This window comes from Doryrhamphus excisus, chromosome 2, assembly GCF_030265055.1.
Source record: "Doryrhamphus excisus isolate RoL2022-K1 chromosome 2, RoL_Dexc_1.0, whole genome shotgun sequence".
In the NCBI taxonomy this organism is placed as follows: domain Eukaryota; kingdom Metazoa; phylum Chordata; class Actinopteri; order Syngnathiformes; family Syngnathidae; genus Doryrhamphus; species Doryrhamphus excisus.
Genome location: NC_080467.1, coordinates 4523880 through 4539065, shown reverse-complemented (window position 1 = coordinate 4539065; position 15186 = coordinate 4523880). Strand labels below are relative to the sequence as shown.

Here is a 15186-nt window from a genome sequence, read left to right as displayed (position 1 = left end):
CTTTGGAAACTAATAGCTAGTCTATGGATGCTAGTGACTAGCTGGTAACGTTACTGTTAGCCTTTGGATGCTTATAAGCTAGCCTATGGATGCTTGTGACTAGCTGGGAATGGTAATGTTCGCCTATGGTTGCTAATATCAAGCCTATAGATGCTAGTGACTAGTTGGGAATGCTAATTTAGCCTTTGGATGCTAATAGCCAGCCTATGGATGCTAGTGACTAGTTTGGAACGCTAATTTAACCTTTGGATGCTAATAGCTAGTCTACAAATACTAGTGACTAGCTTGTAATATTACTGTTAGCCTTTGGATGCTAATAGCTAGCCTATGGATGCTTGTGACTAGCTGGGAATGCTAATGTTCGCCTATGGTTGCTAATATCAAGCCTATAGATGCTTGTGACTAGTTGGGAATGCTAATTTAGCCTTTGGATGCTAATAGCCAGCCTATGGATGCTAGTGACTAGTTTGGAATGCTAATTTAACCTTTGGATGCTAATAGCTAGTCTACAAATACTAGTGACTAGCTTGTAATATTACTGTTAGCCTTTGGATGCTAATAGCTAGCCTATGGATGCTTGTGACTAGCTGGGAATGCTAATGTTCGCCTATGGTTGCTAATATCTAGCCTATAGATGCTAGTGACTAGTTGGGAATGCTAATTTAGCCTTTGGATGCTAATAGCCAGCCTATGGATGCTAGTGACTAGTTTGGAACGCTAATTTAACCTTTGGATGCTAATAGCTAGTCTACAAATACTAGTGACTAGCTTGTAATATTACTGTTAGCCTTTGGATGCTAATAGCTAGCCTATGGATGCTTGTGACTAGCTGGGAATGCTAATGTTCGCCTATGGTTGCTAATATCAAGCCTATAGATGCTTGTGACTAGTTGGGAATGCTAATTTAGCCTTTGGATGCTAATAGCCAGCCTATGGATGCTAGTGACTAGTTTGGAATGCTAATTTAACCTTTGGATGCTAATAGCTAGTCTACAAATACTAGTGACTAGCTTGTAATATTACTGTTAGCCTTTGGATGCTAATAGCTAGCCTATGGATGCTTGTGACTGCATACAGGAATACAGGTGTACTTTGTTGTGGCTGAATAAAACCTATTTCGCATATTTCCGTGTGCCATTTTGACAAAATTAATTGTAAGTCTTTATATTTGTTCATTCAACACCGAAATACACGCAGCACGAAAAGCTCAACCATTTATTGCAACTTTCACTTTCCCCTATCGCAACAAACACCAAAGAAAAACCGCAAATATCAAATATGTAACATGTTCTTTCAAATAATATCATATTTATTAGAACACATTCCACATTAATGAAGGAAGTCGGTCATTGAAGTTGAATGTGATCAATATTTCACGTGCCAATAACAATATCGGCGCGTCTTTCCTGACAATAAAGAATCATGACATAGTGTTAGAAAAAACATTTTAATGTCATGTTTTGGGAGTTATTTATAAGCCGATTGAAAGACTGGCGTGTGCTCGTCATTTCCATGCGCTTTCTCCTCTGCTTCTGGCTAAATGAAAGCGTCAGAAGGGAGGCGAATGTTAAAGAGCCTAAATTCTCTATGGAGTTCCGCAGCATAGACGCACGCACGCATGAGGGCAGGCCACAGAAACGTAACCGAAAAGTTGGACTCACCGTCGGGGTCGCCGAGGCGGGAGCGTGTAGCTCCTCGGGACGGTACACGTCCGGTGCCGAACGGGTGGAGGTCCACGCGTGGGGCTGCGTGCAGTTCTGATGGTGGTCTCCGCACGAGCTGAAGGTGTGGCGCGCGCCGCTCGTCATCCTCCTCTTCCTCACTCTCTGCTTGGCGCGCACAATGTCCCTGTTTATCATCAATACAGTATATGGAAAATGGAAAATCAATTATTTTACAAGAATAAAATCTAAATATTAAGATAAAAAGTTTTAATCTAACAACAGCCGTAATATGTAATATGAAAAAAACAACAACAAAAAAATCAAATTTTTGAAAAATTTGGTAGCAGAAAAAGTTAGTGGAAAAAGTTGGCTATGTTACAAGTATAAAGTCAAAATATTATGGAAATAAGGTCATAATAAGGAGAAAAAATACAAAAATAAAAGTTGAAATAATTGGAAAATTTAAAAAAAAACAACAAAAAAATCATTTAAAAATGATAAAGTCAAAATATAAAAAAAAAAGTTGTAACCCAAGGAGAAATATTTTCGAGAATAACATTTTAATATTATGAAGAAAAAAATCATATAATGTCAAAAGCATGGAGTTAAAATATTCAAGAAAAAATAAGTTATGTAGCCGAAGAAATTATAAAAACCGGAATAAAGTCAAAATATCACGGAAATGAAGTCAAGTTTCATTTTTCAGGATGTGGCCCTTCCCACGTTCATCATCAATACAGTACATGATATGCGATATCACATGGAAAATCTATTATTTTACATGAATAAAATCTAAATATTAAGAGAAAAAAGTTTTAATCTCACAATAACCGTAATATGTAACATGAAACAAAACTAAAAAAATTCCAATTTTTGAAAAATTAGGTAGCAGAAAAGGTTAGTGGAAAAGGTTGGTTATGTTAGAAGTATAAAGTCAAAATATTATGGAAATAAGGTCATAATAAGGAGAAAAAATACAAAAATAAAAGTTGAAATAATTGGAAAATTAAAAAAAAACAACAACAAAAAAATCATTTAAAAATGATAAAGTCAAAATATTAAAAAAAAAAGTTGTAACCCAAGGAGAAATATTTTGGAGAATAACACTTTAATATTATGAAGGAAAAAATCATATAATGTCAAAAGCATGGAGTTAAAATATTCAAGAAAAAATAAGTTATGTAGCCGAAGAAATTATAAAAACCGGAATAAAGTCAAAATATCACGGAAATGAAGTCAAGTTTCATTTTTCAGGATGTGGCCCTTCCCACGTTCATCATCAATACAGTACATGATATGCGATATCACATGGAAAATCTATTATTTTACATGAATAAAATCTAAATATTAAGAGAAAAAAGTTTTAATCTCACAATAACCGTAATATGTAACATGAAAAAAAACCTAAAAAATTTCTAATTTTTGAAAAATTAGGTAGCAGAAAAAGTTAGCGGGAAAAGTTGGTTATGTTAGAAGTATAAAGTCAAAATATTATGGAAATAAGGTCATAATAAGGAGAAAAAAATACAAAAATAAAAGTTGAAATAATTGGAAAATTAAAAAACAACAGCAAAAAAAATCATTTTAAAATGATAAAGTCAAAATACAAAAAAAAAGTTGTAATCCAAGGAGAAATATTTTCGACAATAACATTGTAATATTATGAAATCATGTCATTTCAGAAGCATGGAGTTAAAATATTCAAGAAAAAATAAGTTATGTTGCCTAAGAAATTATAAAACCGGAATAAAGTCAAAATATTATGGAAAATAAGTCAAGTTTCATTTTTCAGGATGTGGCCCTCCCCACGTTTGGCCACCCCTGACGTAATATATGTATTTTTTTAAAGAAATATACAGTCCATCTTCAGTCTTTGGCTTGCAGTACCTGCTCGTTCCTCCAAGGGGGCGACAGTGAGTCACAGCGGTGATATCGAAGGAGATGCCTGGAACATGAATAAAAGCATAAATTGCTGTTTTTGTAGCTGCTGGAGCCTATCCCAGCTGTCTTCGGGCGAGAGGCGGTTAAGAAAATCCGTTTATTACTTTCAAAATACAGCTTTTAACATGATTAGAGCCCTGTAGACATGGAATAACACCCCTATAGTTACCATTACACACCTATCATTCTTTGTCAACATCACACTGTGCAGGCAAGGAAGCTGACTAGATAGCTAGCCTGTATAGTCGACTTATTCTCAAGTTAACAACACTTTTCAGATGTATAGAAGAGGACAAAGAAGCCAAAAATGTACCACTTCCACACTTCACACTCCATCTCAGCCATGGAGTGTCTTTTGATATTTTTTTTTTGCCTCAGCGCTAAAGATGTTGGCAGACATCATTTTCATCCGCTATAGGAGATAAGCCATCACCGCGTATCACTGAGGTCATGTCATAATGCAACACACCATGCACACTCACACAAAGCGTAATTACACGGATGATTTCTTTTCCTTCCTCTGCCCGTCGACGTGCGTGGACTTTTAATCAGAAATACCTTCAGCATCTCCACCACAATGGCGGCAATGAAATGAGAGGGTACCTACGGAAGATGGAAGGGGAGAAGAAAGAAGTCCGACAGTCCAAAAATGAAGTTCCTCCTTGTCAGATCTTCAGCGTCCTCAGAAGGCAACGCGTGGAAGACCTTAAAGACCAGCAACAAGTCATATCTCCGTCACTGACATGTCTGCAACAAGTGTGCCTTTGCTCAGGTACGTGTTATATAAAGAGAGGGAGGACCCGCACACACACACACACACACACGCACACACACACATGCACACACACGGCCTATATGGGTCTGTAGGTCAAAGCAGCAGACAACATTAGGAGATGAGGACTGATCACATCACATCAAACTAAAACTCCCTGGACACATCATTAGGGACACCATGTGATCATAATTCATATCAACGTATTAATCCATCTATGCAGCCTGGACATAAAAATGTATACACAGGATGATGCCGTTTTATGGAAATATACAATACAATACAATGTTATCACATTCTTTGGAAAAAGGTTTAATTTTAATTCATATTTGAATTGATTATTTCATGTTTTATTAATTGTTATATAATAATTCATTGCTCATTAATGAAATGTAGGAATAGAAATATATATTTATAGAAATTATGTATTTTTTTATTTATTCATTGAGAATTTTGACACATTTTAACATAAAGAACCACACAATACAATCTTTTTACATTCTTTTGAAAAAGATTTCATTTTAATTCATATTTGAATTGATTATTTCATGTTTTAATAATTCATTATTCACGCATGAAATGTAGGAATAGAAATATATATTTAAAGAAATTATGTATTTTTTTATTTATTCATTGAGAATTTTGACATTTTCATGAAAAAGCGCACACACAAAGACTTGACAGAAGAAAGTGATCTTTTTTTATTATTATTTTTAATTTTAATAAAAATATATATAAAGCAATGTAATATTTTGGATTTTTCATAATTCAATGAGAATTAATTTTGAATTAATTATTTCATTTTTATTTACTTTTATGTATTAATGAATTGATCGTGTAATTTCATTTTTATCAAATGTATGAATATTATAACTACATTTATGAATTTGAATATTTATATTTATGCATATTTTTTATTTATTATTTTAGAATTTTGACATTTTTATTATTGTTTGTAACATAAAGAACCACACAAAGATTTTTTAATGTAATATATATACTACAATGTAAATATGAATTTTATTAGATGTTTTTGTTGAATTTTAAACAATGATTATATTTTGATATATATATTTTGATTAATTATTTAAATTGTATGTATTAATGTACATATTTGTTATGCTTTCATATTTTGTGAAAAACAATCGTTTTTTATTACATAAAAAATAATTTTATGTAATATATATACTACAATATAAATATGAATTTTATGTGATGTTTTTGATTAATTTTAAACAATTATTATATTTTGATAATTTTTTAAAATAATTAATTATTTCAATTGTATGTATCAATGTACATATTTGTCATGCTTTCATGTTTTTGTGGAAAATTGCCTGCACAAACTCTACAACTCAAGACTGTGGCACGGCCAACTGCCACAGATAGATAGCAGTCCTGCGTGACGACGCGTCCATTGAACAGAATGGTGTCCCTTGTTGTTGAAAAACACACTCACGTGTCACATCTTCACCGCTAACTTCCATTGTCTTCTTATGTCAACGAACCTGGAGAAGCCGGAACGGATCCAAGCATAATGGCCGTTGTGTGTGTGTGTGTGTGTGTGAACGAGTGGACGCTCGTTAGCAGCCGTTCAACGTCGGTGAGAGGAATGTAGGACGTTGAATGATCGGCAGGCAGGAACGCTCGTATACACACACACACACACACACACACATATACACACACTTGAAGGTCATGATGAGGAGGAATCCATTGTGGCTGCAGCAAAGTAATTACTGCTAAACACTAGCTGGATTATCACACACATAACACGGCCTTCATCGCAAAACTGCGCATGAACTCTTCACATCTGCTTTGTGCTCATGGTCATGTGACATGTCACCATCTTGGGGACTGCCCCATAAAGCTGTGAAAGGACAGGGAGAGACACACTAACACTTATTAAGAGGAGAATGATTAAAACGCTCCAAACAGTCCATTGCTGTGTACTTATTATTTTGTGTACTTATTCTCCACTTTGTCTAGTGCATAAGGGCATACTTGTGCACTTGCTGTACTCCTTTGTCTGCATAAAGAACCACTTGTGTACTTACACTTAACTAGTTTGAGTGTGCCGTTGCTGTACTTACTAGTATACACTTGGTGGTTCCAGTGCATAAGTGCACACTTCTTGTACTACCTGTATACACAGTCTTTTGAGTGCATAAGGGCACACTTGCTGTACTTCCTGCACACTAAGTGCATAAGGGCACACTTGCTGTAGTTACTGTATAGTGCACATTTGTGCACCTATACTTTGTGTTTTGAGTGCACAAGAGCACACTTGCTGTGCACTTACCGTACACACAGTGTTTTGAGTGCATAAGGGCACACTTGCTGTGCTTACAGTACACTTAGTCTTTTAAGTGCATAAGGTCACACTTGTTGTATTCACTGTACACTAATTCTTTTGAGTGCACATGGGCACACTTGTGTACTTACACTCAAATCTTTTGAGAGCATAAGATCAGTAGTTACAGTATAGCGCACATTTGTGTACTTATACTAAGTGTTTTGAGTGTCAACATGCACACTCAATGTACTGAATGTACACTTAGTGTTTTGAGTATATAAGTGCATACTTATTGTGCTTTCTGTACACAAAGTATTTTGAGTGCATAAGGCCACAGCTGTTGTACTTTCTGTACACTTAGTCATTTAAGTGCATAAGGGCACACTTGCTGTACTTACTTTACAGTGCACATTTGTGTACTTAAACTCAATGTTTTGAGTGCCTACACGCACACTTGCTGTACTTACTGTACACTTAGCACTTTAAGTGCGCAAATGCACACTTGCTGTACTTACAGTACACATATTCTTTTGAGTGCATATGGACACACTTGCTGTATTCACTGTACACTAATTCTTTTGAGTGCACATGGGCACACTTGTGTACTTACACTCAAATCTTTTGAGAGCATAAGGGCACACTTGCTGTACTCTCTGCACACTTTGTCTTTTGAGCGCTCTAGTCTTTTGTGTCCGAAGGGCACAGTTGTGCACTTACAGTATGTAGTATTTTAAGTGCATAAGTGCACAGTTGTGTACTTACACTTTGTCGTTTGAGTGTGTAAGGGCACACTTGCTGGACACTTTTGAGTGCTTAAGTACACTTACATAAGGGGACACTTGCTGTACTTATTGTGCACTTAATATTTAGAGTGCATAAGAGGACACTTGCTGTACTTATTGTGCACTTAATCTTTAGAGTGCATAAAGGGACACTTGCTGTACAGTTACGCTTAGTATTTTGACTTCCGCTGTCCAGCAGCATACGATGACAAAGCGAGCGACACAGGCGTCAGTTTTCATCCTCTGCGTGTTCCACCTCGACCTAAATCTCCCGACTCCGCTGAGCGTTCATTTGCTGATGGGTTGACCTTGTCAAAGTGGCTCAGCATTTTCATTCAGGCGGAAGTAGAACGCGGCCTTCAGCTGGGTGACAGACACCATCAGGAAGAGAGAGCATTTTGCTGAGAAGTCAAGAGGAGTGAAGAAAAGATTAACACAATTAAAGCGACAACAACCAAACACAATAAAAACCGCACAACTGGGTAGACAGACGTCGTGACGTCATAAATAGTGACAATAAAGTCATTCAATATTCACTTTAAAGATGAAATTGCATTAGGAAGTCACACTCTGTTTGCTGGTGTTGTTTCTGTGTGCAGTTGCAGCAAGTGTCCAGCAGATGGCGGTGCACGAGGACGACCTCCACAGCAAACGACGAAGAAGAACTGCCGCATGCGTGTGTGTGTGTGTTGACAGTTTTCCATTTGTTTCAAACATCACTTTTATTTATTGAAGATGTCCGGGAAGCTGCGGGAAGAACTGGAGAAACGTTTGGAGGCTTTAAACATCCATACGAGTTGCGTGGATCATCCACCGGTAACACCAAAAATACATTTATTAAGTATTTACATTTACACCTCACGAGCTGTTAGCAAAAATGGTACTGCTAAAGTCATTTAAAATGGACGAGTTGCATGCATGCAGGCAAAGGAACGCTACTAAAATTGACACGTGTTTTGTATTTTACTGGCTAACTGTCAATTTGTTCAAATCCTTAAAAGAAGTTTGAGCACATGGTCCATTAAGCGGCCTGTCACGGCGTGAATACATGTTTTTTTCTTGGGTGGTCACGTTTGCTGTACAGCAGGGGGCGCCAAAACATCGGTTGGAATTTCAGTGGCCGGAGGAAAAAAATTCACTATCTACTTCAGATAATTATTTATCAACTTTACGTCGTGTGGACTGTTTTTTTTTCTTTTTTTTCTCGGTGCACACTTAATGTACACACACTCTGTTGAGTGTGGGCACTGACACTTAGTATTTTGAGTTGCTTTAATGCACTGTTGTACACCTGTGTACTTACACTTAGAATTTGGAGTGCATAAGGGCACACTTGTGTACACTTAGTGTTGTGAGTCAAACTCATGTACTTACATATAGTATTTTGAGTGCAGGTACTTTTGAGTATAAGTGCACACACACATACTTAATGTATGTTTAGTGTTGTGAGTGCATAATGGCACACCTGTATACTTACTTTGTGGTGAGTGCACAAGGGCACACTTGCTGTCCATTTATTGTTTTGAGTGCAGGTGTGAGGAAATACACGTGTATTTAGCATACACTTAGTATTTTGAGTGCAGGTGGAGGGAAATACAAGTGTACTTGGTGTACATTTACTGTTGTGAGTGCAGGTGAGGGGAAACAAGTGTACTTAGTGTACGCTTGGTGTTGTGAGTGCAGGTGAGGGGAAGCATGACTGTACTTAGCGTACATTTACTGTTGTGAGTGCAGGCCAGAGGAAATGGAAGTGTACTTAGCATACATTTACTGTTGTGAGTGCAGGTGAGGGGGAAATACAAGTGTACTTAGCATACACTTAGTATTTTGAGTGCAGGTGGAGGGAAATACAAGTGTACTTAGCGTACATTTACTGTTGTGAGTGCAGGTCAGAGGAAACACAAGTGTACTTAGCGTACATTTACTGTTGTGAGTGCAAGTGAGGGGAAATACAAGTGTACTTAGCGTACGCTTGGTGTCGTGAGTGCAAGTGAGGGGAAATACAAGTGTACTTAGCGTATGCTTGGTGTCGTGAGTGCAAGTGAGGGGAAATACAAGTGTATGTACTTAGCGTACGCTTGGTGTTGTGAGTGCAGGTGAGGGGGAAATACAAGTGTACTTAGCATACACTTAGTATTTTGAGTGCAGGTGGAGGGAAATACAAGTGTACTTAGCATACATTTACTGTTGTGAGTGCAGGTCAGAGGAAACACAAGTGTACTTAGCGTACATTTACTGTTGTGAGTGCAAGTGAGGGGAAATGCAAGTGTACTTAGCGTACGCTTGGTGTCGTGAGTGCAAGTGAGGGGAAACACAAGTGTACTTAGCATACGCTTGGTGTTGTGAGTGCAGGTGAGGGGGAAATACAAGTGTACTTAGCATACACTTAGTATTTTGAGTGCAGGTGGAGGGAAATACAAGTGTACTTAGCATACATTGACTGTTGTGAGTGCAGGTCAGAGGAAACACAAGTGTACTTAGCGTACATTTACTGTTGTGAGTGCAGGTGAGGGGGAAATACAAGTGTACTTAGCATACGCTTGGTGTCGTGAGTGCAAGTGAGGGGAAATACAAGTGTACTTAGCGTACGCTTGGTGTCGTGAGTGCAAGTGAGGGGAAATACAAGTGTACTTAGCGTACGCTTGGTGTCGTGAGTGCAAGTGAGGGGGAAATACAAGTGTACTTAGCATATGCTTGGTGTTGTGAGTGCAGGTGAGGGGGAAATACAAGTGTACTTAACGTACATTTAATGTTGTGAGTGCAGGTGAGGGGAAATACAAGTGTACTTAGCATACGCTTGGTGTTGTGAGTGCAGGTGAGGGGGAAATACAAGTGTACTTAGCGTACATTAACTGTTGTGAGTGCAGGTGAGAGGAAATACACGTGTACTTAGCATACACTTAGTATTTTGAGTGCAGGTGGGGGGAAATACAAGTGTACTTAGCGTACATTTACTGTTGTGAGTGCAGGTCAGAGGAAACACAAGTGTACTTAGCGTACATTTACTGTTGTGAGTGCAAGTGAGGGGAAATACAAGTGTACTTAGCGTACGCTTGGTGTCGTGAGTGCAAGTGAGGGGAAATACAAGTGTACTTAGCGTATGCTTGGTGTCGTGAGTGCAAGTGAGGGGAAATACAAGTGTATGTACTTAGCGTACGCTTGGTGTTGTGAGTGCAGGTGAGGGGGAAATACAAGTGTACTTAGCATACACTTAGTATTTTGAGTGCAGGTGGAGGGAAATACAAGTGTACTTAGCATACATTTACTGTTGTGAGTGCAGGTCAGAGGAAACACAAGTGTACTTAGCGTACATTTACTGTTGTGAGTGCAAGTGAGGGGAAATGCAAGTGTACTTAGCGTACGCTTGGTGTCGTGAGTGCAAGTGAGGGGAAACACAAGTGTACTTAGCATACGCTTGGTGTTGTGAGTGCAGGTGAGGGGGAAATACAAGTGTACTTAGCATACACTTAGTATTTTGAGTGCAGGTGGAGGGAAATACAAGTGTACTTAGCGTACATTTACTGTTGTGAGTGCAGGTCAGAGGAAACACAAGTGTACTTAGCATACATTGACTGTTGTGAGTGCAGGTCAGAGGAAACACAAGTGTACTTAGCGTACATTTACTGTTGTGAGTGCAGGTGAGGGGGAAATACAAGTGTACTTAGCATACGCTTGGTGTCGTGAGTGCAAGTGAGGGGAAATACAAGTGTACTTAGCGTACGCTTGGTGTCGTGAGTGCAAGTGAGGGGAAATACAAGTGTACTTAGCGTACGCTTGGTGTCGTGAGTGCAAGTGAGGGGGAAATACAAGTGTACTTAGCATATGCTTGGTGTTGTGAGTGCAGGTGAGGGGGAAATACAAGTGTACTTAACGTACATTTAATGTTGTGAGTGCAGGTGAGGGGAAATACAAGTGTACTTAGCATACGCTTGGTGTTGTGAGTGCAGGTGAGGGGGAAATACAAGTGTACTTAGCGTACATTAACTGTTGTGAGTGCAGGTGAGAGGAAATACACGTGTACTTAGCATACACTTAGTATTTTGAGTGCAGGTGGGGGGAAATACAAGTGTACTTAGCGTACATTTACTGTTGTGAGTGCAGGTCAGAGGAAACACAAGTGTACTTAGCGTACATTTACTGTTGTGAGTGCAGGTGAGGGGGAAATACAAGTGTACTTAGCATACGCTTGGTGTTGTGAGTGCAGGTGAGGGGGAAATACAAGTGTACTTAGCATACATTTAATGTTGTGAGTGCAGGTCACAGGAAACGCAAGTGTACTTAGCGTACATTTACTGTTGTGAGTGCAGGTGGAGGGAAATACAAGTGTACTTAGCATACATTTATTGTTGTGAGTGCAGGTCAGAGGAAACACAAGTGTACTTAGCGTACATTTACTGTTGTGAGTGCAGGTCAGAGGAAACACAAGTGTACTTAGCGTACATTTACTGTTGTGAGTGCAGGTGAGGGGGAAATACAAGTGTACTTAGCATACGCTTGGTGTTGTGAGTGCAGGTGAGGGGGAAATACAAGTGTACTTAGCGTACATTTACTGTTGTGAGTGCAGGTCAGAGGAAACACAAGTGTACTTAGCGTACATTTACTGTTGTGAGTGCAAGTGAGGGGAAATACAAGTGTACTTAGCGTACGCTTGGTGTCGTGAGTGCAAGTGAGGGGAAATACAAGTGTACTTAGCGTACGCTTGGTGTCGTGAGTGCAAGTGAGGGGAAATACAAGTGTACTTAGCGTACGCTTGGTGTCGTGAGTGCAAGTGAGGGGAAATACAAGTGTACTTAGCATACGCTTGGTGCTGTGAGTGCAGGTGAGGGGGAAATACAAGTGTACTTAGCATACATTTACTGTTGTGAGTGCAGGTCAGAGGAAACACAAGTGTACTTAGCGTACATTTACTGTTGTGAGTGCAAGTGAGGGGAAATGCAAGTGTACTTAGCGTACGCTTGGTGTCGTGAGTGCAAGTGAGGGGAAATACAAGTGTACTTAGCGTACGCTTGGTGTCGTGAGTGCAAGTGAGGGGAAATACAAGTGTACTTAGCATACGCTTGGTGTTGTGAGTGCAGGTGAGGGGGAAATACAAGTGTACTTAGCGTACATTAACTGTTGTGAGTGCAGGTGAGAGGAAATACACGTGTACTTAGCATACACTTAGTATTTTGAGTGCAGGTGGGGGGAAATACAAGTGTACTTAGCGTACATTTACTGTTGCGAGTGCAGGTCAGAGGAAACACAAGTGTACTTAGCGTACATTTACTGTTGTGAGTGCAGGTGAGGGGGAAATACAAGTGTACTTAGCGTACGCATGGTGTCGTGAGTGCAGGTGAGGGGGAAATAAGTGTAACGTGGAGTGTTTGAGTGTTTTGTGTGTGCTTGAGGTGTTCACAGTGGAGCAGATGATGCCTCACCTTGAGGGCGTGGACGGCGTGGTGACAAAGAACCTTTTCCTCAAAGACAAGAAGAAGAAAAGTTTATGGTTGGTGTCTGCACGCCACGACCGCCAGGTGACGACCTGCCGCCCCCACCCACACACACCACACCACAACATGGCCGACTGATGCCGCCCCTGCCACCATGCTCTCTGTTCTCCCGCAGGTCAACCTCAATGACCTTGCCAAGAAGCTGGGCGTGGGCAGCGGAAACCTGCGCTTTGCAGACGAGGCCGTCATGTTGGAGAAGCTGAAGGTTGGTTTTTATTTCTCTTTTCTGGTTTAATTTATCTTATTCATTATGATTTCATATTCTATTAATTATTGTTCTATATTGTTGAAACTGTATTCAAAATGTTATTTATATAGTATATATATTGTCAATATATTTAATCAATTATTTCATTTCCATCTATATTTTCTTGATGTAATTATTTCTTTATGAGCATTTTCTACTTTTATTTTTATTTGTTTATTTAAATAGTCTAGATATTTGCCATTTAATAATTTAATTATAAATGTAGCATTGTGCAACAGGTTGTATTTTATTTATTTTATTATTACTAAATAATCATTAACATAAGCTATATTTGCTATTAGTTATCCAATTAATTTATTATTTATTTTTATTTATTATTATTATAGTCATATTTCTATATTTGATATATTTTATTCTCTGTATATCACACATTTTACTGACAATATTTATTTATTTAGTATTTAATAATTTACTTTTGTTGATATTATACTGTATATTTTTTCAACTTTTTATTGATTGTGTTATTATATTGTTATCTTGATTTATGCTTATTTAATCAATTATTTTCTAATAATTAACATATCATTTTTTTATTCAAAATTTTATTAATATGGTGTATATTTTATTGATATATTATTTACAAAATTTCTATATTTTATTCTCTATATATTACACATTTTACTGACAATATTTATTTATTTAATATTTAAGAATTTACCTTTGTTGATGTTATACTGTATATTTTTTAAACTTTATATTGATGGTGTTATTATATTGTTATATTGATTTATGCTTATTTAATCAATTATTTTCTAATACTTAATATATACATTTTTTATTCAAAATTTTATTAATATGGCGTATATTTTATTCATATATTATTTACAAAATTTCTATATTTTATTTTCTATATATTACACATTTTACTGGCAATATTTATTTATTTAATATTTAAGAATTTACTTTTGTTGATGTTATACTGTATATTTTTTAAACTTTATATTGATAGTGTTATTATATTGTTATATTGATGTATGCTTATTTAATCAATTATTTTCTAATAATTAATATATACAGTTTTTTATTCAAAATTGTATTAATATGTTGTATATTTTATTGATATATTTATTTACAAAATAGTTTTATTTACACATACTATTTAATTAATTAATTGTGTGTGTGTGTGTGTGTGTGTGTGTGTGTGTGTGTTCAGGTGGGTCAGGGCTGTGCCACGGCTCTGGCTGTGCTCTTCGACAAGGACCAGAGCGTCAAGTTGGTTCTGGACCGGGACCTGCTAGAAGGAGGACACCACATGGTCTACTTCCACCCCATGACCAACGGCGCCACCATGGGGCTGCGGCCGGACGACCTGCTGCGCTTCCTCAAGGAGACCGGCCACGAGCCCGTCCTGGAAAACTTTGAGTAGCGGAAAGAGGCAGGCCCAGGACCCATTCCGGTTCGGGTTCTGGATGCAAGACGAGAGCAGTATAAGGAAGACATCTAGTCTTCAGTGAGACGTTCAAGGAAGCTGTGTAAAAATGAGAAACATTTTGGACCTTCCATGCAATTCAAAATCAAACTTTGACCTCCTAAAACATGTCATCATTGCCACCATGTTTTCTTTCACGCACGTTTTAGCTAACATCTGTCATGATTTTATGAATGAATACAGGATAAATGTCTCGGAATAGTCGTGCAATAAAATGTACCACTGTTTACTTGATGGAAGAACAAAAACCAGTCAGTCTTTTTCCAGCCTGGGAACCTTCCTGCACTGCACCCCCACCATGCAGAATCCCTAATGACTGGCTATTGTTGTATTGTTGATCAAATTAGCAAATGAATAACGACGCTCCTTTTCCCAGGCATTCTTCCACTGTGTGTGTGTGTGTGTGTGTGTGTGTGTGTGTGTCTCAGATGCACCACAGGAATCTTTGCAAGTGTTTTATATGATTTACAAAAAAAATCAAGTTTTAATAGAATCCCTTCGGTTAGATGACGCCGCTTTCAGAATAAAAGCAAGTCATACTGGAT

At 37.9% G+C, this 15186-nt stretch overlaps 2 protein-coding genes across 4 annotated transcripts in view; one reads left to right on the top strand and one right to left on the bottom strand.

The window, feature by feature from the left end:
• LOC131104598 (melanopsin-A-like) overlaps positions 1-4363 on the bottom strand; it is a 17362-nt gene extending 12999 nt beyond the window's left edge. For 2 of the 3 annotated variants that reach the window (XM_058051937.1, XM_058051955.1), the window contains exons 1-3: positions 4213-4363; positions 3552-3609; positions 1662-1848 (exon numbers count right to left, since the gene is read on the bottom strand). In XM_058051937.1, the coding sequence (XP_057907920.1) occupies positions 1662-1808 (147 nt within the window). In that variant the 5' untranslated portion in view covers positions 1809-1848; positions 3552-3609; positions 4213-4363. Of the gene's footprint in view, positions 1-1661; positions 1849-3551; positions 3610-4208 lie in introns of all 3 variants that reach the window. The other variant, XM_058051948.1, reaches the window with a different exon arrangement.
• prorsd1 (prolyl-tRNA synthetase domain containing 1) overlaps positions 1-15025 on the top strand; it is an 18371-nt gene extending 3346 nt beyond the window's left edge. The window contains exons 2-5 of the mRNA XM_058051989.1: positions 8055-8271; positions 12843-12968; positions 13060-13149; positions 14366-15025. Of these exons, the coding sequence (XP_057907972.1) occupies positions 8191-8271; positions 12843-12968; positions 13060-13149; positions 14366-14578 (510 nt within the window). The 5' untranslated portion in view covers positions 8055-8190 and the 3' untranslated portion in view covers positions 14579-15025. The remainder of the gene's footprint in view (positions 1-8054; positions 8272-12842; positions 12969-13059; positions 13150-14365) is intronic.
• The last annotated feature ends 161 nt before the right edge of the window (positions 15026-15186 follow it).